This window comes from Panulirus ornatus, chromosome 68 (genome assembly GCF_036320965.1).
Source record: "Panulirus ornatus isolate Po-2019 chromosome 68, ASM3632096v1, whole genome shotgun sequence".
NCBI classification, from domain to species: domain Eukaryota; kingdom Metazoa; phylum Arthropoda; class Malacostraca; order Decapoda; family Palinuridae; genus Panulirus; species Panulirus ornatus.
In genome coordinates this window covers 11,969,413-11,996,460 of record NC_092291.1, presented here as the reverse complement: position 1 = coordinate 11,996,460, position 27,048 = coordinate 11,969,413, and the positions used below count along the sequence as shown (strand labels likewise).

Genomic DNA, 27,048 nt, shown 5'->3' with positions numbered 1-27,048 from the left:
GTCAAGTTAACGTTTGGATAGGTCAGAAAAAGAAAAGGGTTAAAACTTAGAGCTGTTGCTGTTTACATTAATCCTGACTTGCAAGGATAAAAAATTACAATCAGGCTAATTTTCTATTAGTCATAATTCCCATTCCTTGGTAGTAAATACCAAGGTTTCAGAACCTTACAGTTCATTAGCTCATGAATGAATTATACTGAAATCTCCAAAAAACTACCAGCAAAAAATGTAAACATATGAATAGTTAAAACCTAACAACAGACTTGAATGTGATTTCTTTGATATTCTGTGTGTGGTTTTATAGTGACAGATAAATCATCAAAAACAGAACCACCATATATTTATTCCAACTTTTCACGTGAAATCAGGAATATGCACTCAAGTCTAGTTACAATAAAACTACTTTGTACCAAGCTGTGCTTCAAGAGCACTATTGCTAAACAAAATGAAAAGCCAATATTTTCAGGTAAAGCTATTTACAAAAACCACCAGTAGTGCCTCTGTTAATTGTAAATTTACTGCTATCTCACCAAGTAAGGAACATGAACAGAAAACCTGAGTGTTTTCATAGATACTGATAAATGATACAAATGCTTGACACAAAGGTGATAAATATAAAACAGCACAAAGATACTAGGAACGAGTGAGCAGACATTTCTTATCTTCATTAAAATGAATATAGTTTCCATTAACTATCAAGAATAATTCACATTTGAAAATATTTCTATACTGCTCCTATAAAGGAGCAATACCAAACATGAGTAGATATTCATAAGTAGTATTTATATATGTGGACATTGGCTGTGCAATAGTAAGCCAAAGCCAGTGGCCAGTTACAGTGAAAGCAATAATGAAAGTTGACAGCTTTCAGCAACAGTGTATCCAGATAAATTTGATGAAGTATGATACCATCACATCATACTCAGAATTTTAATGTAAAGAAAATCAACTTTACATCCAGCTGTAAAAACATTCTAAATTTGAATATAAGTTGACTGCAAAATTCCTAATTTGTAAGTAATCTGGGAAAAATACTTAAAAATAATGCAAAAATATGATTGCAGTGTTATGAAATTTTCAAGCAACTTTAGTAAGTGAATTTGTTTTCTAAAATGAGATGCATCTAGTGTTGCAGGTCATAATCAACACAAACTTTTGTGTAAGCCACACTGGACACTGACCTATACAGTCAAAGCAACAAAGGCACTTTCTCCATAGTCAAGAACAACTTAAAAAATATACAGGCTATACCATAAAAGATACATATCCATTAGAAAATATGTATCTACTGTGTAACTGGGTGCCTCCTTTTATACCAATAAAGGCTTGTATATTGTGGTTATATATTTATTTTCTTTTTAAAGAGCATGGAATGTGACAATTTTGGTTACCCTTTTTATGAAATATCAGAAAATCATCAAAGCTTTTCTAGGTTTGCAACTTATTGTTATTGAGATCTTTGTGCAGTGTTCCATACTTGGTGATATAGCAATAAAATATGAATATATCTACAAATATTGCTTTATATTTTTTAAAATACATTCCAAATATTTTATGATCTTACAAACTGTTATTGGTGATAATATTAGATTCTTATGGAACACTTGTAATTATTATCTAAAGTATTTATGAAAAGCTCATTATCTACTGTTTTAATTATATTTCAGTGTTTACTTGCAAAAATACATTGTATATAGTGACTGCATTGTATCATTTTCCATGTGGGTCTTAAATATTCATGGTCTAACAGGCATGATCTGTAAAGTAATATTAATGAAAAATCAAAATGATGCTAGTAGAGAAAAGATTTAAATGAGAAACAACAAGGTGGTCAGAGAAAAGAGGTCCTGCATGAAGAGTTTTCAAGACTGCAAAGACAGAAAGCCGACTAGCATCAAAGTACAGTAAGGGATGGGAGGACTGCGAGTTCTAGGACTGCCGCTGTTCTACACTAGAGGGTGATAAAGAAACAGGGTTTCCAGGCAGGCATAAAAAGGGAAACTCCTTCAGCATACTGAATAGCATCTGAGACAAAAGAAACAAAGGACATGTAAAAGGTGCTTTCACAACAGGGTTGAAGTAACCAGCAGTGTTTCACAGGGCTGTTTTCAGGCCAGTGTTATTTCTATGCACAAGGAAACTTGAACTATGTGCATCTTCTATATACTAATATTCAGCCTCCAAGGACTTTCTCAAAAATATGTCCTATCAACACAAATTTGAAAAATGAGTGGAGGAAAATTTAAGGAAGTGAAGTGTTTTAGATGACTAGGAGTACCCTTGGCAGCGAATGGAACCATGGAAGTGGAAGTGAGTCATAGAGTGGGGGAGGGGGCGAAGGTTCTGGGAGCAATGAAGAATGTGTGGAAAGAGAGAACATTACCTCGGAGAGCAAAAATGGGCATGTTTGAAGGAATAGTAGTTCCAACATTACAGGGCTGCAAGGCACCGGCTATAGATAGAGTTGTAGGGAGGAGGGTGGATGTGTTGGAAATGAGATGTTTGAAGACAATATGTGGTGTAAGGTGGTTTGATCAAGTAAGTAATGAAAGGGTATAAGAGATATGTGGTAATAAAGAGTGTCGTTGAGAGAGCAGAAGAGGGTGTGTTGAAATGTTCTGGACATATGGAGAGAATGAGTGAAGAAAGGGTGACAAAGAGGGATATATGTGTCAGAGGTGGAGGGAACAAGGAAAAGCAGTAGACCAAACAGGAGGTGGAAGGATAGAGTGAAAAGGATTTTGAGCAATTGGGGCTTGAGCATACAGGAGTGTGAGAGGCATGCAAGGAATAGAATGAATAGGAATGATGTGGTATACTGGGGTCAATGTGCTGTCAATGGACTAGACCAGGGAAAGTGAAACATCAGGGATAAACTACAGAAAGGTCTGTGGGTCCTGGATGTGGATAGGGACCTCTGGTTTCAGTGCATTACACATGACAGCTAAAGACTGAGTGTGAGCAAATGTGGCCTTTCTTGTCTGTTTTCCTGGTGCTTCCTTGCTAAAGTTGGGTGTAGTGATGCTGTTTCCTGTGGGGCAGGGTGGTGCAAGGAATATGTACATGTGTTTACATGTGTATGTCTGTATATGTGTATATGTTGATATGTGTATGTGTATATGTACGTGTATGGGCGTTTATGTATATATATATGTGTGTATATCAGTGGATGGTTCATTCTTCGTCTGTTTCCTGGCACTACCTTGCTAATGCGGGAAGCGGCGACAAAGTACAGTAAATAATAAATATATATTTTTTATATGTATTCACCATTTACCACGTTAGCAAGGTAGTGTATGGAACAGACGACTGAGTCTTTGAGGGAAAAGCCTCACTTGGCCCCATTCTTTGTTCCTTCTTTTGGAAAAGTAGTAGAATTGGAATTTCCAGACCCCCCCATCCATTCACCCTTTTTAGCTGCCTTCTATGACACACAGAGAATATGTGAAGAGTATGTATTCTTTCTCCCCTAGCCCCAAGGATATATGCATATATATATATATATATATATATATTTTTTTTTTTTCATATTCACAATTTCCCGCATTTGCCTCCTCATAAGTTTTAAAGGCAACATCACACTTATGTTTTATTATTCTATCATCTCTTCTTTAACCTTCATTACTATCTGCAAATGTCTGGGCATGGAATTGGGAAGGTTCCTGAAGTATTCTATGTCTATGTTTTAGGTCTTGATCTCATGAAAGAAGCATGAGGTGATGTAGGAAGCAGCCACCCGATCATGCATTCTAACTGCCCAGTGCACCTACAAATCTCATAAGTACCCACATTTTCCTGCTTCCAGGTGAGAAGACAGGCTTTTTCCTCCTTAGAAATGTATGAGCCAACCATCTTGAAGCACAGGTGGAAGAAATACAGCATGTAAAAATTAAATTCCCCAAAAGAAATGACAACTTGGAAGAGTATAGAAAGAACATCCTTCTTTCAACAACTTGGAAGAGTACAGAAAGAGCATCCTTCTTTCAACATAGCCTGAGTCACAATGAGACATGTTGCTGGTACTCACACTGTTAAAAACACTAATCTTATCAACCAGATGTATGATGACCACCATGAAAGCCCTCAAATGCTTGTACCTACAATGAACCTTATCAGTGTAATGCCTATGAAAACATATGGGGTGGAAGGGCAATGTTTTTTTTTGCATACAATATATATACAAAAAGGCCAATCCTTACTACTGGCAGCAATGGCACAAGGCCTTTGAAAATATATGGGGGACGGACAATGTTTTCAGCGAACAACATACAGATAAAAAGGCCAATCCTAAGTACAGTCAGCAGCAGCACAGAGCTTGGTGATAAAAATAGCAGGGGCACTGAAGTAAGCACTATAGATGCAAAGAAAGGCATGAAAGGATCCATCATGATCATTAGAGGGTTACTGAGGACTCTAGGATCTCCAATGACTTAACCTTTGTTTGGGTTGCCATCTATGGCCCATAATTCAACTTGTGGTGGGGAGCAATTGGAGCCTGCTACATAAGTGTCAACCGGTGTAAAGTTACACAAATACAGTAATTCTAAACCTGTTGTAGTTAAATTCCTTTACTAATAATCTAGAGCATACTCACAGGCAATCAAACATCTCTGGAAAGCCACTCACCTTTCATAAAAATTCTTATAACACTAACAAGCCTGATCGTACACCAAGTACTCCATTCCAATCAGAAGTTCCACTAAACACTAACCCTTAACTCTGTCTTGGACTTACCTATCTAAATCAAATCCTAAAAATATATACAACTTTCATCACCATATATTCATCATTATTCATCTCAAACTCCTTAGAAAAAAGAATTACAAAGCTGTACTTCTCTTGAAATTCCACAAATTGACTGAATATAATTATCTGTATTATTCAATATCATACAAACAGTGAAAACATAAAACAACCAATCTAAACAAAAATCATAAGGTAGATATAAATATCTTTCCTTTTTTAACCTTCAACAGAACAAAAACAATAATAACACAAAATACTTCATACAGAAAAATAACTGTAATAAAGTAAAACAAATTCTCCCCTGACCTCTGCTTGCGTTCATCGGGCTGATATCCCAAACTTTTTGTTCCACTCTTCATACGAATGAAGGTCTCTTTCAGAGACACTGGCTTTGATACAATGCAAAGCACTTGTGAAGTCATCAGCAGAGATTGGGCGTACCTAATGAACAAGCATATAATATAAAACAAGTTAAATGTGCTCTCACATAATGCTACCTATTCTGATAAATAATATTACCATGTGTTTATAATCTACCAAAATTCATCATGTACTATACACATAGGTGGTGTCAACAATATCTCCAACATCATATTTATTGCATTTCTTATATATCTATATACATTTGACACACTTTCCACCACTACTTTACTACTAACACAACTCTCAAGTAAACTCATTCATTCATCCACACCATACCTTCTTTTCCATCCTATCTCAGCACTACCTTTTCACTACTAACTTTCTATTATGCAAATCACTCAATCTAACCATCCTTCTGACTTCACCTTCATCTCCCTACAATCCATCTCAACTTCCTTCAATCTCTTACTTCACTATTACAGGCCAAAGTTATTGCTAGTACAACTTAGTGGATTAAACAATTCTTTGCAACTGTTGCTATACCCAAAAGCTCAATTTTTTTTTGTTTTCCTTTTATCTGCTTCTTAGAACTCTTAATCAGTTCACTAACAAATACTTCCAGCCACAACCTCTTCCACTATTGTGCTGATGAAGTAAAAGAAGCAATCATTCTTGATTTACATTCAGAGTGGTATTATATTAACTGAGGTCCCCAAAGAAAAAAAATATGGTATATGGTTTGATACCTATCAAACTGTCTCCAAAAGATCAGCTATCTCTCACTTGGAGCTAAGTGTCCCATGCAGAATCTCCTATGTGATCTGTACATTATATGTGCAAGGAAAGTTAAATTTGTAAGTTTTGAATGCTTGTCCAACTGTAATGTATGATGCAAAGCATAATCTTTCTTTGTCCAGACAAGCCATAATACAGCAAGATTCAAGAAATCAAAGAGCAAAAAAAATATCAGAAAGGCAAGATGTGTACAGAAATCTTTAATTGCATGGGTAAAAGCTTTTTATGCTCGTAATGCCATGTATATGGCAGAGCAGATGTTGATGAAGATTTATGGCAGCACAGTTGAAGCTGCAAGAAGTGTTAAAAAAGCATATGCAGTAAGTGAAAAGTTTAGAATTTTATATATTCAAGATGAGGCTGCAGAAGCTAAAGAAGTCTTAGACACATGGATGAAAGCTTTTTAAGATGGTTTTTCCCAGTAAAAGGCACTGCAAATAATATATTGGTCAAAATATATGGTAGCAAAGTTGAAGCTAAATGTAAAGTTACAAAGCAAGAGAGATGGAAAATGCAATAAGAGAAATGTTTAAAACTAAATTGCTTCAAGTGATGCAGATGCAGCTTTTTGATTGGGTATAATGAAATAATTCTGTGTGCAAAAATTAAAGTAAGACCAGAAATGACAGTCTTGTCTCATGAATCAACTTAGTAAGTTAAGTAAAGAATTAAGCAGTGCTTCTATCACCGCTGAAGCCTATGATCACTGCAGCACACTGGATACTTGTTGAAGATGTATCTGAGTGAAAAGAGAAGCCGTATGCTCTAAATTCTCCCCAGTGTAAATAAGAATTCCTTATGCACCAAATCCACCCCAATGTAAATAAGAATTAAATCTTTTGTTTCATATTTGTTCACCAGTTTCCATTTAAGTACGATAACACCAGTAACAGACTAAGCAATGGCGTCATGAAACATAAAATTCATAAAGAATGTCTATCTATAAATGCATACACAGTGTTTCACCAAAACGTACAAGCATAGCAGGATCTAACAAATGGAGAATGTGATACAAAAATACTCGTTGCTTTAGATGTATTACATACCTGATCAACGGAGATGTGATGGATATCACCAAAGTTAATGGACCTAATGGGTCCTAGTGCAGCTTCCCGACACAGATTAGACATATCAGCACCTGAGTATCCATCAGTTATCTGGCAGATGTGATCAATATCACAGGGCATTAAACTGTGCCTCTGGTCTGCCATCAGTTTTTCCACAATTTGCTGGCGAGCCTAAAATTCAATGTTATGAAGAGATAGAGTAATCAATTATACTACAAAAGAAATCTCAACATGTTCCAGTACTGGTCAGATACATGGTTTATGATATTTAACTCAACCAAATACACGGTGACAAAGACTGGACAAAAAGAAAATTAGGTCACATGACATCCTTTTACATGGAGCAAATTGCATGAATCCACCTTTTAAAGAGATTGACGTAGTTTATTTCCTTGTCACCAGATTAACAAATTCATTTAGTTATAAAGAAGGTAAACTATATACTAGTCAGTGTTAAAACTACCTGGTAGTACAAATATACAATACTGAAACTCCAAGATCTAGTGACAAAGTTTGTGAAAGAGTGTAAATGTGAACAAAACTGAGAATGAATTTAAATGGGAAGGCCTAAAGGAAGTGAAATGCTTTAGGCACACAAGAATGAATATAACTGATGAAACCATGGGAGCTGAAGAGAATTGCAGGATCAAAGAGGTAGCTAAGGTCCTGGATGTGATATAGTCCCAACAGTGATATATGGAGGTGTCTTAGACTTTTAATACAAAAGACATGAGGGTGGATGTGTTGGAAATGAAAGCTCAAGGAAAATATGTGACATTCTGAAGGATACTGATATGATGATATTTCCCTCTGTACTTCATACTGTTATCTTATCTTTAGGCTGAATACAAAATAGGCAGCAGGAGGGGAACAGGATATCCACATAATTAATCTTAGCAGAAGAAAGCTGTTATACTTCATACTCTTCTTTAAGTAACTAAGAGATGGTAGTGAGTATTGTTCATAAAATTCAAAAAGACATCATACCTTAAAATCAGGCAGAGGTATATAAAGCTTTTTAACCAATCTTCTTCGAGCTGCCTCATCTAATTCCTGTGGCCGATTTGTTGCTCCAACCACCAAGAGTCTCTCATCATTTCCTGTTGTAGCTCCATCCTAAAGATATATAATTAGTTATTCATTTATTTATCTATCTATCTATCTATCTATCTATCTATATATATATATATATATATATATATATATATATATATATATATTATCCCTGGGGATAGGGGAGCAAGAATACTTCCCACGTATTCCCTGCGTGTCGTAGAAGGCGACTAAAAGGGGAGGGAGCGGGGGGCTGGAAATCCTCCCCTCTCGGTTTTTTTTTTAATTTTCCAAAAGAAGGAACAGAGAATTGGGCCAGGTGAGGGTAGTCCCTCAAAGGCTCAGTCCTCTGTTCTTAACGCTACCTCGCTAATGCGGGAAATGGCGAATAGTTTGAAAAAAAAAAAAAAAAAATATATATATATATATATATATATATATATATATATATATATATATATATATATATATATATATATATATGTTTATGGATGGGGTTGTTAGGGAGGTAAATGCAAGAGTTTTGGAAAGAGGGGCAAGTATGAAGTCTGTTGGGGATGAGAGAGCTTGGGAAGTGAGTCAGTTGTTGTTCGGTGATGATACAGCACTGGTGGCTGATTCATGTGAGAAACTGCATAAGCTGGTGACTGAGTTTGGTAAAGTGTGTGAAAGAAGAAAGTTAAGAGTAAATGTGAATAAGAGCAAGGTTATTAGGTACAGTAGGGTTGAGGGTCAAGTCAATTGGGAGGTAAGTTTGAATGGAGAAAAACTGGAGGAAGTAAAGTGTTTTAGATATCTGGGAGTGGATCTGGCAGCGGATGGAACCATGGAAGCGGAAGTGGATCATAGGGTGGGGGAGGGGGCGAAAATCCTGGGAGCCTTGAAGAATGTGTGGAAGTCGAGAACATTATCTCGGAAAGCAAAAATGGGTATGTTTGAAGGAACAGTGGTTCCAACAATGTTGTATGGTTGCGAGGCGTGGGCTATGGATAGAGTTGTGCACAGGAGGATGGATGTGCTGGAAATGAGATGTTTGAGGACAATGTGTGGTGTGAGGTGGTTTGATCGAGTAAGTAATGTAAGGGTAAGAGAGATGTGTGGAAATAAAAAGAGCGTGGTTGAGAGAGCAGAAGAGGGTGTTTTGAAGTGGTTTGGGCACATGGAGAGGATGAGTGAGGAAAGATTGACCAAGAGACTATATGTGTCGGAGGTGGAGGGAACGAGGAGAAGTGGGAGACCAAACTGGAGGTGGAAAGATGGAGTGAAAAAGATTTTGTGTGATCGGGGCCTGAACATGCAGGAGGGTGAAAGGAGGGCAAGGAATAGAGTGAATTGGATCGATGTGGTATACCGGGGTTGACGTGCTGTCAGTGGATTGAATCAGGGCATGTGAAGCGTCTGGGGTAAACCATGGAAAGCTGTGTAGGTATGTATATTTGCGTGTGTGGACGTGTGTATATACATGTGTATGGGGGTGGGTTGGGCCATTTCTTTCGTTTGTTTCCTTGCGCTACCTCGCAAATGCGGGAGACAGCGCAAAAAAAAAAAAAAAAAAAAAAAAAACCTTTAATAATGTTACAGTTGTGCAACAAGAGTAGTATAACATCAACTTCAGTAAAAAACTGAAACACTAACAGAGTAGAGCATTATATTACTAAATAGGAATTTCCATTTCTGTTTTGGACTCTTTATTGAAATAAAACAATTCATATCTTTTGGACCGTCAAAAAATCATTCTAGTGACAAGATTTTTAAAAAGATAATCTAATTTACTTAATTTAGCCTACTCAAAACTACAAAATCAGTTTTATGGAGTACCGGAATAAGCTACTCCATGAAAACTAAAAAAAATATCAGCAAGAGCAAATGTAAGTACTGAATCATCTAAAATTTACAACTTACCAACTGAACAAGGAATTCTGTTTTAATTCGTCTTGAGCTCTCATGCTCTGAATCTGAGCGCTGGGTGAGAAGGGAATCAATCTCATCTATGAAAATAACAGCTGGCTGGTGACATCTGGGGAAACAATTTTGTTAGTTTACACTGATTGAATATATATCTTAAAATCTGCTTAATCTAATCCTTTAAATATTACTAGCTGAAACACAAACAAAATGCAAATCAGATAAATCACAATGCATCAAGCCACAGGCCACTGATCTGAAGTGATTTATAACAAGAGCAATAAACCACAGAATAATGTATGTGAGGAAGGCATATAAGGACAGGGATAAGTGGAGACCCTTCTGCAGTGGCAACCCCCTTGATGGGTTCCTAGTGGGAACAGGCAAAAGAGATAAAGATAGATAAACAGACAGAGGTGAAACAGTGTTCGGGGGAAGAAGGGAAGTATGTCTGCAAATCTGCAGTAATGGTAGTTATGTATTCTACAACCAAAGACGTACAATGTGAGAAGTGAATTTTCCTGAGGAAAGCCATAAACTTCATATGAATACAGTACAAAGCCAGTGAGTTAATTGGCCTTTAAAAGAGAATGAAAGATTAAAAAAACATGAGTAACCAGATCTCAGTGAAGTGAAACAATAACAATATAGGGAGTTCCACATTTATCATGCAAGCTGAAAATTACAAAGTACAAACTCACCTTGCCACAGCAAACATGGCCCGCACCATCTTCTCACCTTCACCAACCCATTTGGATGTCAAAGATGAAGCACTGATACTGAAGAATGTTGAACCACTTTGACATGCTATGCATTTACCTAGGGAGTTCCAAGTCATATGAGTACCACTCAAACAAATGTATATGATGGAATGCAAAGACTGGATGCTGGGAATGTTCATTTCAGTACAACAAAATTCAATGGCACGAGATCATACAACAGTTACAGTTTAAAAGTATTAAGGAAGGAATGCAAGAAAAACTGAATATGAATGCAAACAAAATCACTGTTTCAAAAATCACTCATGAGAAAAAATATATCAGTACCAATCATAGTTTTTCCTGTTCCAGGGGGACCAAAGAGTAGTATTCCCTTTGGTGGACCTCTTAATCCAGTGAAAATATCTGGGCGCAGCATTGGCCATACCACAATCTCCTGTAAAGCAAGAGTATTTACAAAATATCACACACATACTCTAATATTAGTATGTAAAACACATTTACTCCTTAATTACATAATTTCACTGCTTCAGATGATGTTAAGAGCAAACTCCAATAAACATATAAATGTTTTTTCCTAACAGATGACTGTTTCCAGTACAAGCAAGATAGCACCAAGAACAGCAAAAGAAAGGCTGCATTTGCTCAAATCCATTCTCTAGCCAAGTAATGGCAATCAAGTTTGAAAAAATCTTATTACTATTACCAGACTCTGCCTGCTTGCAGTTACACCATGAGCAAAAATTCACCTCTGACAAGGCTTTATCATCACCAGAAATGGAGTACAGTCTTGTCAAGGACATTTTCACTCCAAAGGAGTCCATGATTTACCGGCTTCTGATTGTAAAACAGCCACCAAAGTGCAGAAGCCACAAAGAAAGAGTCTTCAGGTTATCTTTACATAATAATACTGAAAATAATACAAATAATAAAACAGTATTTACAATCGCTCTAGGACACCATTCTTGAATGGGTCATGGTTATATTCTAGAACAACTTTTGCAGAAGCTCCTAAAGCTATATAGCACTGTACTACTTGCAGTAGCAAGGAAATGTTCAACTCCTTTGGAGTGGAAAGTTCCTCAACAAGGCCGTACTCCCTTTCATCAACACACAATGATATGGCCTTGCCGAAAGTGACTTTTCTCTTGCAATGTAGCCACAAGCAGGTCGAGTCCTGTAACACCAATGGTAAAATGTATATCTACAAAATGCAATTCAACATATAATCAATGAATCTAACCTGAATTGTACTCTTAGCCAGTTCTAGGCCAGCTATGTCATCCCATGTTACAGATGTCCCACTGTCCATAATTTCATTCATTATAAGTTCAACCATCTTCAGCTCAATATTCTGAAAGATTAATTCACTGTATGACTTTCAAGGAGACTTTAGGAGGCTATAAATGAAAGATGCTGTTGCATAATGCCTGTTTTGAATGATAAAAACTATACTGCAAATATGTATTTATAATTCAACCATACAGTATGTTCTTCACAAAGATTTTTTTTGTTTTGCCTCTAAAAAACAGAGCGAGAATTATTCTAACATCCTAAGCATCAAAATCTGAGTAAACCTGTGTATCTACATCTTGGTTAGTCTTAACATTCAAAATCAGTTCTCAGACAGTGTTTCATGCACATTCATGTAACTTCATGGGCAGATGCATAATGATAAGCAACTTATCCATGCCACTAAAACTAGGTGACCCTGATTCACATTTCACACCTTAGAAGTTATCTTCATAACAGGATATTACCAATGTTTTTATATAAATTAAGTGCTGTAGAGATGTTGATGCTTGTCCTTCACATTCCGAACATCCATCTAATCTACTGATTTTATGTGGATGATTTAAGTTCTACCTTCAGAGAACCCTATACATTAACTGGCCTTGGATACACACTTAAGCACTTCTATCAATATTTTTTCTTAGGAGGATAATGGTTCGTCTCTCTGCCAGTTTTAACCCTCAAGTACTCTGACATTTGAACATGAAGTTTTTAAATCTGAAAGTTCTCTCTAAAATGTGGGTAACATGCAAAAATTACAACTAACACAACCAGTATAAGAAAAACTAATTTCTCTCAAAACTGGCCAAACATTAAAATATTATGAATCAATGTATGACATGCTGGCCTTACCTTAAGTCTTTCATCAGTCATGAGTGCAGCATAAGGGACTCTCTTCAGCTTCACTGTTGCCACCTCCACGGTGCCCAGAGGTACCACGTGGTATGCATCTCCTAATTAACTCTTCACTATCTAGAGTACTGTAAAACATAATATTCCAGTTACTATCATCAGAGAGGTGCATAAGACTAATGCCTGGTCAAGACAAAGACTGGATGTCTGTTTACATATATCTAAAAAGCCATCTCTCTTTTAGATTTGGTATCACTTGCACATCTTTTATAATTACAGTACACCAGTACACCTTCAAACACATCTATACATATTCTGCTATGGAAAACCACACAACCCATTAACACATACATGTCTTCCAAAATTCTTGATGGTGTGACAATTGCATCATAGGATTAAGTAGAATGCCTTTCTGTTTCCATCAAGATTAATGTTATAAGTCACCAAGAACAAGTGCCCATAAAAAGATAAATCCAAGCCTAATGAGATCTAGATATATGAATGGCCATATAGCATGAGTGATGCACATACAAATCATTAAAAAAAATAATAAGAAGAATGTGATACTCAAGAAAACTCCTGAAAAAACTTTCTGCAATAAAAATGCTTCTCATGGGAATGAAACCTCACTTAAAAATTAATACACTCCAAGACTACAAACACCCTAAAATGAACACAGCTTTCGTTTCTTAAGTGAACAAGAAATTTAGGCTCCAACAGGATTAGCAAACCTTAACAGAATATGGACATATGACAAACCATCTGGCAGGATAATAAATATACTATATTCTAATCATAATACTCATATTTGTAACTTTTAAAATACTTCTCCTGACACTGAACAAAGATCTTTTTAAAATAAAAAAGGTTAATTATCACTAGTGACACTTTGAACCCCATGGGCGTTATTTGTTTTTAGACAAAAGGTTGAACAAGCAGTCCTTCCTGATTATCCTACTGATACAATTCTACCAATTGTGCAGACAAGAACAACTGCCTTTTTTGTAACTTTACAGCAAACAATCAACAAACAACATGGCTTACTCCTCCTCATCATCCCTTCTCACAGGTGGGACAAACTTTGTGTTGACAGCTCTTCTGAGACCAAGGGACCGCTTGCCTGTTCCATATGAGGCTCCACTCACTCCTCCTCTACCATACTTCTTCTGTTGTTCAAGCTGCTGGAAAATTTTTGCCTTTCTACTGAGATGAAACTGACAACTATGCACAATGTATAAAAATGTAGATATTAAGTATAATCACAGTAAAACCATTAGGTTGCACTTTTTGATCCACAGTATTTCATACTACATTATATGTCCATAGATGAGAAATTTTCTCCCCCATGGAAACAACCCTATGAGCATAAGAGAAAACATTTAATTGGTGCATCCATCATCAACCTTTATCAGACATATGGGACCAGCAGATGCTTTCTTCACAGGGCACAGTGACAGCACAGGAACCCACCTAGGTCTATGAAGTCATGGCTCTGAGTGGAGGTAGGGCTAAGCAGCCAGCCACCTTCATTCAGATCACTTCTGTGCTATGATGCTGCACAAACCTACATACCGTTTCTTGATGTTAGCTTATAGTGTCTTTCATTCATAGTTTTCCTTGATATGGATCATAAGAAATATGTAGTGTCTTGAGAACCAGCATATCTACAGGTGCCACTGGGATTAGCTGCCACAAGAGAGGCAGCAGAGGTCAATGATATGACCTTACTTTAGCATATTTCAAACTACATTTATGTTCCCTTCAATAAAGATCCAAGAGAATATGATTATGAAACTGACTGCTTTTTCAGAGCTCGGTAATCAACTCACCCTTCTGATATGTAACCAAAATACCAGTTAGATTACAACTCATCTCAGGTTTTTCTGGAGGATTCTGACAATCTGACTCTAACAGGATCAGCATCTTCGACATTTTTTTGTTATATCTTTCATGACTAGAATAAAAAGGAGGTTAATATGTTTCAAACCTTTCAAATGTCCACAACAGACTGACCTATATCTAAAGCAAAGGGGAAGATTGCCACAAAGCATTTGACACTATATCACATAGGATGCTGGTTAAGAAACTGAATCGCCAAGCATTAATAAAGGGTGAATCCTTCAATGTATACAAGATTATCTTAGTGAAATGGATTAAAGAATACATGTCAGAGGAGCCTTCTCAAAATGGATGGAGGTCACCAGTGGATGCTCTGCTAAGGACCATACCTCTTCTTGATCTATATGAATGCTTTGCTGAAAGATATGAACTCCTATCTGAATAAGTTTACAGATAACACAGAGGTTACGAGGAAAGGAAAAAGCAAAGAGGATTGCATATACTTACGAAAGGACCTAAACAGACTCAAAAACTGATCTGATGTATGGTTGGTGAAATTCAACCTGAAAAAATGTGAAGTAATGAGGATGGAACACAGTGGATCAGTGAAGTCATTTCTGTAGTGCTCTGTGATTGGCAATGGGCAGACCCAATCAGACTGACAGAGGGTAGAAATGACTTATAACCAATATTCTTATAGAATATCTCCTATACTAGCAGGCCAAAGTTTAAAAACCAAAATCTTTATGAAAATATACTTCAAAATCACATGCCATTTATATAAATATACTACCTCTATCAATTTCATTTAAATTCTTTTATATATGTTGACCTACCAGTTGATGAGAAGCTGTTTTGAAGCAGGAAACAGATGAACTACTCTCAGCCTTGCCAGAACCATTCTCACTAAATTCTTCAAAGTCACTCTTCCAGTAATGAGTCCCTCCACCTAACCAAGAGAAATAGTTAAAGAAAACAATGTTTCTTATTTCTAAAATTCAAATCCCACCATATATACTTTTTCAACTAGAGACTGAGTGTGAGTGAATGTGGCCTTTTTCTTTGTCTGTTTTCATGGCACTACCTCACTGACACGGATTGGTGATGCCGTTTCCTGTAGGGTGGATGACGCCAGGAATGGATGAAGATAAGCAAGTATGAATTTAGTGACTGAGTTTGGTAAAGTGTGTGAAAGAAGAAAGTTAAGAGTAAATGTGAATAAGAGCAAGGTAATTAGGTACAGTAGGATTGAGGGTCAAGTCAATTGGGAGGTAAGTTTGAATGAAGAAAAACTGGAGGAAGTAAAGTGTTTTAGATATCTGGGAGTGGATCTGGCAGCGGATGGAACCATGGAAGCAGAAGTGGATCATAGGGTGGGGGAGGGGGCGAAAATCCTGGGAGCCTTGAAGAATGTGTGGAAGTCGAGAACATTATCTCGGAAAGCAAAAATGGGTATGTTTGAAGGAATAGTGGTTCCAACAATGTTGTATGGTTGCGAGGCGTGGGCTATGGATAGAGTTGTGCGCAGGAGGATGGATGTGCTGGAAATGAGATGTTTGAGGACAATGTGTGGTGTGAGGTGGTTTGATCGAGTAAGTAACGTAAGGGTAAGAGAGATGTGTGGAAATAAAAAGAGCGTGGTTGAGAGAGCAGAAGAGGGTGTTTTGAAATGGTTTGGGCACATGGAGAGAATGAGTGAGGAAAGATTGACCAAGAGGATATATGTGTCGGAGGTGGAGGGAACGAGGAGAAGTGGGAGACCAAATTGGAGGTGGAAAGATGGAGTGAAAAAGATTTTGTGTGATCGGGGCCTGAACATGCAGGAGGGTGAAAGGAGGCCAAGAATAGAGTGAATTGGATCGATGTGGTATACCGGGGTTGACGTGCTGTCAGTGGATTGAATCAGGGCATGTGAAGCGTCTGGGGTAAACCATGGAAAGCTGTGTAGGTATGTATATTTGCGTGTGTGGACGTATGTATATACATGTGTATGGGGGTGGGTTGGGCCATTTCTTTCGTCTGTTTCCTTGCGCTACCTCGCAAACGCGGGAGACAGCAAAAAAGAAAAAAAAAAATGTATATAAATGTGTATAAGCGTGTGTGTATCTAAGTGTGTATATGAGTGAATGGGTCATTCTTCATGTTTCTTGATGCTACCTAACACAACCTTGCTAATGCAGGAAATGGTGAATATGTATGAAAAAATATATACATATATACTATTTTCCACTGTACAGTAAACTGGCCTGTACAGCATCTCTCTCTGTGCACTTTAATTACAGTACTTAATATCATAAGCGACTGTGATCTAATTTTCTTCCTACCTTTTCCTCTACCACTCATGTTCTTGTCAGAGCCACCATATTTCTGCCCATATGAATTGAAAACAGACTCAGTCCTCGAGTTATCTCTAGGCCTGTCTGATTTCTGTCCAAAACATCTTCCTTGTCTAGAAATATCAGATGCTCCACCAGAGGCACCAATAAAAGGGTCTTGTGGCATCCTGCTGGGTATGTTGCTCCTTCCTCTACCAATTAAATCTTCATTGCCACAATATCTTTCCCTACTTGTACCAGGCAAGTCTTCTCTGTTCCATGGATAGGAGGATCCTTTTTCAAGAAATCCTCTTCCTCTACTGATGACTGCAGCACTGCTGTAGAGCTGTGAATCTGTCTCTCTAAAAGGCCCTAAAACAGAAAATTCATCAAAGCTTAGCAATCCACAAAATAAGAAATTACCTAAAAGTTATGAAAAATGAAGCTAGGCTGTGCATCAAAATGTGTGAGAGAATGTAGATGAATTTGGTTTTATTAATCAATTTATTTGAAAAGTACACCAATACAAAGCACACTAAAATAATGTGAAAATTCAAACAAAAGAAATGTACTGATGCAGTAAGTGAACTGCTTTGGATCGGAGGTACCTAGATACTAAGGAGAGAGGTATCTAGAAAAAATTCAGATGAAAATGCTAATAGAATATTTGTTGATCTAGTGCAACTGAATAATTTAATGCATAGGGTGGTGATGTGAATGTATATGCTAATCTCAAATGACAAGTCTACTTTGTGTACATATGTGAAAGTAGAAAACTAAGACATGCTTAAACTAGCATGGAAGCCCACGTTTACTTTTTCATACAGTGGACATAATGTGAGGATGTGCTACAGAAAACTGTTAGATTGTTTTCACTTAAAGTAACCCATAAGAATGGAAACAGAGTCAAAGATAATGCACTAAGTTAATGCTTCATTAACTCATTTGTTTTGTCTCGCTTCTTTGTTAACTGCTAGTGAAACAAAAAATGGAAATTTATGGTCAATACCTGATGGGAAAAAGTGCAAATGACTGAAAGGAGTACATGAGAAAGCAATACAAGTCATGGTCAGGGTATGAGAGCTGAAAAAGAGGGCAAGTGAGAGATGGGGAGAGAGCATACTGATAGAATTAAGAGAATATAAAAATGATGAGCTGTGTGAGGAGAACAACTGAACAAATGGAGGTGATAATGAGAAGAGTGAACTGGGAAGTGGTAACAGGAAAAGGCCTCCTGAATGTGTTAAACAACAGGCAGGTGGACAAGGTGAATCTGGGATGAGGAATGAGAGCTGTAGTAAATGAGATGATAAAAAGTGAGAAAGTAATGAAAGCACTGCACAAGGTGAAATGCAGTAAAGCACCGAAAGTGGCTGAGATTGTTGTTGAGATTCTAAAGAAAAGGGGTGATGTTGATGTTGATTCATTAGTCAGGCTGTTTGACATATATTTGGATAAAGGTGATATAGGCTGCCTAAGAAATGGTGAAGTACATGTAAGGTGCCCATGCAGGCACCCAAGGCCAGAACGTCCTGGAGGGTGAGGCATGTGCCCTGAATAGAAAGAATTGGAGCAATATAGTATACAATGGGCCATATGTTATCAATTGGTTGAACCAGGGCATACGATGCAGTTATGGTAAATAATGAAGTAGTCTGGGGTTTTGTTGTAAACACTAAACTCTGGTCTTGGTGTTTTATATATGATGGAAATAGTGAATACAAGCAAATGAGGCTGTCATTTGTCTGTTCCTGATACCACCTTATGAGACAAAAAGTGGGTACGAAGGAAAATATATCTTAATAATGGTGATCCAGCCTAAGAAGAAGAATTAGAGTTAAGGTCAGTGCAACAGAATACCATGAAACTCAATACTTTTTTTCTGCCCACTAACTAATGTTTTATGCATTCAAACTGGAAACATAAAAATATTACCAACTCAAAGCTCAAAGTAAGTAAAACTTCATATTTCCATTTTAGGTCATATACAAAATATCAATTCCCTCCCACTGGTTTTGTAAACTTTATGTGATAATAATCTGGGATACCTACCACTGAATTCAGTTAATGCGCTTTCATCAGGTGCCTCCAATCCACTCTGCAAACATGTAATATGTGTTAACTATCATTCCTGGAAAATCTATCAGAACTTATACAAATAGGAATATAACTATCACAAAACTGAATTCCTAGAATCATCTTGCACCTTGCATGTACAGCTTGATCATTTTGCTTTGTCTGTCATAACTAAGCTACTGTTTAAATTCCACCCTACCAGACATATGCTCACTGGTAACTATATTCCCCAGGAACAGAGGAGTTAGGCCTTCCTATCATAGTTACACTTATTACCTTTCCCTTACAAACACCATAAACATACTTTTTTCTCTTTACCTCCGGTTGTAACACTCATTTTCTCACCCTCTCTTTACATTTAAGAATTTCACCTTTTTTTCACCACAGAAGGCCTGGCCTCAATGAGGACTTCTTTCTATATCAAACTTTCATAAAAATGTACATCTCTATCATACCCATATTTTCCTGCACTACCTCAATCACAGCATATCTTATAAGTTAACTACAACCATGAGTAAAAATACACCTTTTGTCTGTCACTTCACTTTGAGTAAAAATACACCTTTTGTCTGTCATTTCACTTTATCTTTGGTCCAGCCATATACCAATATTTAGTAACCTTACTCTACACTGTATATATACATGTATATTTCTTTTGTCAATTTCCCCAAACCCATTTTTTCTAAATGGCCATACTACTTTACCATGTCAGCCATTATACTGGGAAGAATTTCTTTTACCTTTACAAATGTTTATAACTTTTCATCTACTTTTACAATTTTTTTTTTTCCGCTGTCTCCCTGCGTTTGCGAGGTAGCGCAAGGAAACAGACGAAAGAAATGGCCCAACCCACCCCATACACATGTATATACATACGTCCACACACACGCAAATATACATACCTACACAGCTTTCCATGGTTTACCCCAGACGCTTCACATGCCTTGATTCAATCCACTGACAGCACGTCAACCCCGGTATACCACATCGCTCCAATTCACTCTATTCCTTGCCCTCCTTTCACCCTCCTGCATGTTCAGGCCCCGATCACACAAAATCTTTTTCACTCCATCTTTCCACCTCCAATTTGATCTCCCTCTTCTCCTCATTCCCTCCACCTCCGACACATATATCCTCTTGGTCAATCTTTCCTCACTCATTCTCTCCATGTGCCCAAACCATTTCAAAACACCCTCTTCTGCTCTCTCAACCACGCTCTTTTTATTTCCACACATCTCTCTTACCCTTACGTTACTTACTCAATCAAACCACCTCACACCACACATTGTCCTCAAACATCTCATTTCCAGCACATCCATCCTCCTGTGCACAACTCTATCCATAGTCCACGCCTCGCAACCAAACAACATTGTTGGAACCACTATTCCTTCAAACATACCCATTTTTGCTTTCCGAGATAATGTTCTCGACTTCCACACATTCTTCAAGGCTCCCAGAATTTTCGCCCCCTCCCCCACCCTATGATCCACTTCCGCTTCCATGGTTCCATCCGCTGCCAGATCCACTCCCAGATATCTAAAACACTTCACTTCCTCTAGTTTTTCTCCATTCAAACTCACCTCCCAATTGACTTGACCCTCAACCCTACTGTACCTAATAACCTTGTTCTTATTCACATTTACTCTTAACTTTCTTCTTTCACACACTTTACCAAACTCAGTCACCAGCTTCTGCAGTTTCTCACATGAATCAGCCACCAGCGCTGTATCATCAGCGAACAACAACTGACTCACTTCCCAAGCTCTCTCATCCCTAACAGACTTCATACTTGCCCCTCTTTCCAAAACTCTTGCATTCACCTCCCTAACAACCCCATCCATAAACAAATTAAACAACCATGGAGACATCACACACCCCTGCCGCAAACCTACATTCACTGAGAACCAATCACTTTCCTCTCTTCCTACACGTACACATGCCTTACATCCTCGATAAAAACTTTTTACTGCTTCTAACACCTTGCCTCCCACACCATATATTCTTAATACCTTCCACAGAGCATCTCTATCAACTCTATCATATGCCTTCTCCAGATCCATAAATGCTACATACAAATCCATTTGCTTTTCTAAGTATTTCTCACATACATTTTTCAAAGCAAACACCTGATCCACACATCCTCTACCACTTCTGAAACCACACTGCTCTTCCCCAATCTGATGCTCTGTACATGCCTTCACCCTCTCAATCAATACCCTCCCATATAATTTGCCAGGAATACTCAACAAACTTATACCTCTGTAATTTGAGCACTCACTCTTATCCCCTTTGCCTTTGTACAACAGGCACTATGCACGCATTCCGCCAATCCTCAGGCACCTCACCATGAGTCATACATACATTAAATAACCTTACCAACCAGTCAACAATACAGTCACCCCCTTTTTTAATAAATTCCACTGCAATACCATCCAAACCTACTGCCTTGCCAGCTTTCATCTTCCGCAAAGCTTTTACTTCCTCTTCTCTGTTTACCAAATCATTTTCCCTAACCCTCGCACTTTGCACACCACCTCGACCAAAACACCCTATATCTGCCACTCTATCATCAAACACATTCAACAAACCTTCAAAATACTCACTCCATCTCCTTCTCACATCACCACTACTTGTTATCACCTCCCCATTTGTGCCCTTCACTGAAGTTCCCATTTGCTCCCTTGTCTTACGCACTTTATTTACCTCCTTCCAGAACATCTTTTTATTCTCCCTAAAATTTAATGATACTCTCTCACCCCAACTTTTACAATTTACAACTACTTATACTGCTCAACAGCACACACTATTCATGGTGTATCATTTGAAATGCAAAGCCTCTAAATCACTTATCCTACCTGACCTGTGTTGTCTCCTGCACCAGATTCTGCGATATTTTCATCAAATAAGTTAAAGGACAACACCTTGTTCTCCTGGTTCACATCCTGTTGCTCAGAGGCTGTTATCTTTCTGCTTCCAAAACTACTGTTTCCTTTAACTTGTGGAGGCATCCTCTCATCACTTTTGTTCAAGAGAAGTGCCAGTTTCTTGTATTCTTCATTGTGGGTACTGGACATAGATGGATGGGGTTTCAGGTACTTACTGATGATGTCATTAGGTTGCAAGTTACACTTCCAGTTCTTGCTGTCTGAGTAAAAAAGTTGAAGACACTCTTATTCATAGTCACTCCACTAATATTCATCTAGCTCACACTACCTGAAGAATCCCTCATTCACAAAGACAAGAATTCCAAGTTTCTCTTTTATATCCATGCATCAACCAAATTAAACCACAGAGGGTTACAATTTACTTCTGCTAACATTGTTAAAATTAAAACCATGAAATCACTTCTGTACTCTGCATTACTTACTATGATCTTTTAGAGTATAGAGGTTACTGCTTTCCCATGTCTTTATACAATTTAAGAGTACCCACAATCATTGCTGGTATGCTTCTGCTTCAAATCTGATCCATAAAACTCCCAGGATGATTCTGAGAACTTACATCATAAGCTCCTTAAGGATGCTGACATTCATATCAGTATGTACATTTAACCCTCCAAATAACAACCCAGCATGTACTGACACAAAATGTTACTTTGTATAGGTAAAACTAAATAGTTCATCAAAATTATGGTGAACGAAGAAAATATACTTATTCATATGGGCTCTACACATCATCATATCAAAACGTGTTTGTTTGTATTCAAGAGACATATAAAATCAACCCTAGATCAGCTGCAGAGGTACATGCTCTGGCCAAATCCTCATTATGGGTTTGGATTAATATCACTTGAAAGCTAAACTTTCTACACAGACTTCCCGAACTGATCAATAAAAATCTAACCAAAATCTAAGATTAACGAATAGCAGCCTAATGCAAACAGTTACTGATTATAAAAGACTTCAGAAATTCAAATGGCAAAGATGTGTGGTCAACCTACTAGTTTACTGCATAATGTAAAGAAAGAATCCACCCCCAAGCACACTAAGTGCAAAGGAAGAGAGACCTATCATCAAGAGATATGAAAGCTGGCTTAAATGGTCAAGAGCAATCCAGTATGAAACATGGACAGATGAAGTGAAAAAGCTAACAGGTTATATGGATATTTCTGGTGAAGACAAGAGATTGACTGGAACTTGTATGCAACAGAAGTACTCTGTGTGGAGTTGGAATTAATGGATACACTGGTCTCACTGACAAATCAAACTAGCTTGTAAAGTGAAAACGAAAGCAGTTTTTTAATATGGAATGTGAAAAAATATGAAGCCAACGTTCCACTTTATCACAAATACCATGTGTGATCCTTTGGTCAAAGGCACTAAGTGGTCTAACCTTTCAAAAGAGGGGTTGAAACGCTAAACAATTTTGAAGATCATGAAGATAGTGAAAAAAAAACTGGGATTAGGTGGGTAACAGAGATCAAATACATATTAAGATGTAAGTTATGTAAATGAAGCATCTGCAAACCTTTCTGCATGGGGCACTTTGCTGTACAGCGGTGAATAAGACATATGACACCATATGACAGGTCAATACTCAATGATGCAGTATTATATGGTCTTTCTTAAAACCAAAATAGCATTTCATGAAAAGCATATTCGACAGGAAAATAATTTCCCTGAATACTGGGATAACGATACCTGAGTGTGCTCATGAAATGCCCATTGACGTAAGGAAGAATTCCTCAGAAGAAAACCTTCGAAAATTCCCACCTAAGTAGTGCAAATGACAATGTGTAACTATGCTACACAAAATACACACCATTTTTACTATTTCCAATAAGGGTGATAATAGGATCTGCATAGTTGTTAAGCCCTCCTTCTTTTTCTGTCCTGTCCATGAGCTTCCCATACTCATGCAACAATTTCTGTGTTTTACTTGAAACTGTTGCATCATCAATATCACTGAAAAAGAGCAAAATTTTATGTGATACACATGAATAAATGAAAAGGCTAAATCACTAATTCAATGCATAATATGACTATCTTACAAAATTTCCAAACTCCAGGTCTCCTGTGCTGATCTGAAGGTATCTGATGTCAAAATTTCAGGTTATGGGGTAAACACTGACCTACTCTCAAATCAGTACAGACCAACCTAACCTAATTTCTTAACTAAAGGGCTACTCCCATTAGACCCCGACCAACAAGGGGCTTTGGAGATCATATACGAAATTGATTAAAATTTCATGATATCAGCCAGAGAAAGTAAAGAACTTTATTCATTTATAAAATTCCAATCCAATCCAACTTAATCTCACTCAATCCGATCAATCTAACATTCTGCACAAAAAATAGGTAACCATTTACTTTCCTTACCATTTCATTTGAAATATTTCCAAATTTCTATATAAAAAAGTTTGAAATATAAAAAAAGGACACATTTGTGAGGGAAGAAAGAAAATAATGACGACTTTTAGCCCTTAAACGGATATATTCATAGACTGACTATGCAATGTTCATTGTTATTACCATCAACTAATGATCCAATTGTTCATGTCTTCTTTTGAATTTCCAGCTGATATTTGATTCCTTAATCATCCACAATTGTTCCCTAGCATTCTTCTACCACAGCTGGTTGAATCTATCATAGGCCTTAATCTCCACATGTATCATTATCAAAAAGGTTTACGTTCCATAGATTACCATCCTCTCTCCCCATGAAAAACACTAAGTAATGGAAATTAATGAGTATAAAAGATAACCATCTGGTCAATTATGTCAAAAAAAAAATTGTAAATATAAGTAAACTTACATAGAAAAGGTATGTGTGTGGCATGTATAGCATATAAACCTACACAGCTTTCCATGGTTTACCCCAGACGCTTCACATGCCTTGATTCAATCCACTGACAGCACGTCAACCCCGGTATACCACATCGCTCCAATTCACTCTATTCCTTGCCCTCCTTTCACCCTCCTGCATGTTCAGGCCCCGATCACACAAAATCTTTTTCACTCCATCTTTCCACCTCCAATTTGGTCTCCCTCTTCTCCTTGTTCCCTCCACCTCCGACACATATATTCTCTTGGTCAATCTTTCCTCACTCATCCTCTCCATATGCCCAAACCACTTCAAAACACCCTCTTCTGCTCTCTCAACAACGCTCTTTTTATTTCCACACATCTCTCTTACCCTTACGTTGCTCACTCGATCAAACCACCTCACACCACACATTGTCCTCAAACATCTCATTTCCAGCACATCCATCCTCCTGCGCACAACTCTATCCATAGCCCATGCCTCGCAACCATACAACATTGTTGGAACCACTATTCCTTCAAACATACCCATTTTTGCTTTCCGAGATAATGTTCTCGACTTCCACACATTCTTCAAGGCCCCCAGGATTTTCGCCCCCTCCCCCACCCTATGATCCACCTCCGCTTCCATGGTTCCATCCGCTGCCAGATCCACTCCCAGATATCTAAAACACTTCACTTCCTCCAGTTTTTCTCCATTCAAACTCACCTCCCAATTGACTTGACCCTCAACCCTACTGTACCTAATAACCTTGCTCTTATTCACATTTACTCTTAACTTTCTTCTTCCACACACTTTTCCAAACTCAGTCACCAGCTTCTGCAGTTTCTCACATGAATCAGCCACCAGCGCTGTATCATCAGCGAACAACAACTGACTCACTTCCCAAGCTCTCTCATCCCCAACAGACTTCATACTTGCCCCTCTTTCCAAAACTCTTGCATTTACCTCCCTAACAACCCCATCCATAAACAAATTAAACAACCATGGAGACATCACACACCCCTGCCGCAAACCTACATTCACTGAGAACCAATCACTTTCCTCTCTTCCTATACGTACACATGCCTTACATCCTCGATAAAAACTTTTCACTGCTTCTAACAACTTTCCTCCCACACCATATATTCTTAATACCTTCCACAGAGCATCTCTATCAACTCTATCATATGCCTTCTCCAGATCCATAAATGCTACATACAAAGTAAAGTAAGTAAAGACCTGAAAAATAATATAAATTGTGTATTTTTCTTAAATACACTTTAGTAAACACAAGCGAAGATAAGACACTTGTGTAACTAAATAACAGAACCTATGACAACCTCATCTAACTTCCCAAACCAACCAACAAAGATCGTATTTCTAATGTTAATTAAAACATATCATGTGCAGTCTTAGGTGTGAATCCAGTTGTGGTGGTGTACTGTGTGAGAGTTCAAGTGCATTCAAATGTAAACTAACAACTTAAACTGTACATAACACATGACAGGAAGGTACAGACAACCTAACACTATTCACTGGATTTCAAAAAAGGTAATAATACCAATACAAACTTATCACTGAGACATATTTTGATATTACCACTGAAAATATAGTAAACCTCACCTACAACAAGATGTCAGATATTTCATTGATGTTTTCACTGAAGTTCGACCTTCCTAACAACTTATCTCTTACCCGTTGGGAGAAAAATTCTAATTCATGTTTTCCCTAAATAAATAATTCTTACTAGGTAACAGGATAAGCATTTCATCCAAATTCATATTATTTCGATAAGTTGGAACAGTGCCAAATATCTTACATACAATTAGTTCTTACCTAAAATTATTCTTCAAGAAGTCTAACTGAGCTAGGTTGAATCTTATAACATCAGCCTTTCCTGACACACCTTGTGTTTCACTTTCAAAGTTTCTTATTTGCCACAAATGAAGAAAAATATCTCCTAAATTATTAGCCTCCATACTCTTATTTTGTTGGAGGCGCCGCGCCGCTCGGCACATAGGAGGATACAAGCAGCAATTTATTTACCACAACACATCAATGATTTTATGAAATATACCATATTCACCACTCACAATCTCTCTGTTCTGATAGTTAGTTAAAATATCAATCAGATTTATTAATGAATGAAAGTGAAAATGGGCATGTATAAGGGTAAATTCTAATCTATTTCTTAATGCACATACAAATTTGCATATGTATTCATATTCAAAAATTTTCGTTACTGCCAATGATTTTCGTAATCCGAAGTCCCTAGCCGAG

General features: G+C 37.5%; 1 protein-coding gene across 1 annotated transcript; it reads right to left on the bottom strand.

Annotated features, from left to right (window-relative positions):
• Positions 1 to 100: 100 nt before the first annotated feature.
• Positions 101 to 26,777, bottom strand: LOC139747266 (fidgetin-like protein 1). Its single transcript, XM_071659360.1, is given in 16 exon segments — positions 101 to 5,187; positions 6,951 to 7,142; positions 7,959 to 8,087; positions 9,927 to 10,041; positions 10,631 to 10,748; positions 10,976 to 11,084; positions 11,892 to 12,002; positions 12,794 to 12,829; positions 12,831 to 12,921; positions 13,838 to 13,974; positions 15,469 to 15,581; positions 16,957 to 17,319; positions 19,000 to 19,045; positions 21,879 to 22,168; positions 23,785 to 23,927; positions 26,605 to 26,777. Coding segments are annotated over 16 exon segments (2,259 nt in total). The 5' UTR covers positions 26,748 to 26,777; the 3' UTR covers positions 101 to 5,064.
• Between the last annotated feature and the right edge of the window lie 271 nt (positions 26,778 to 27,048).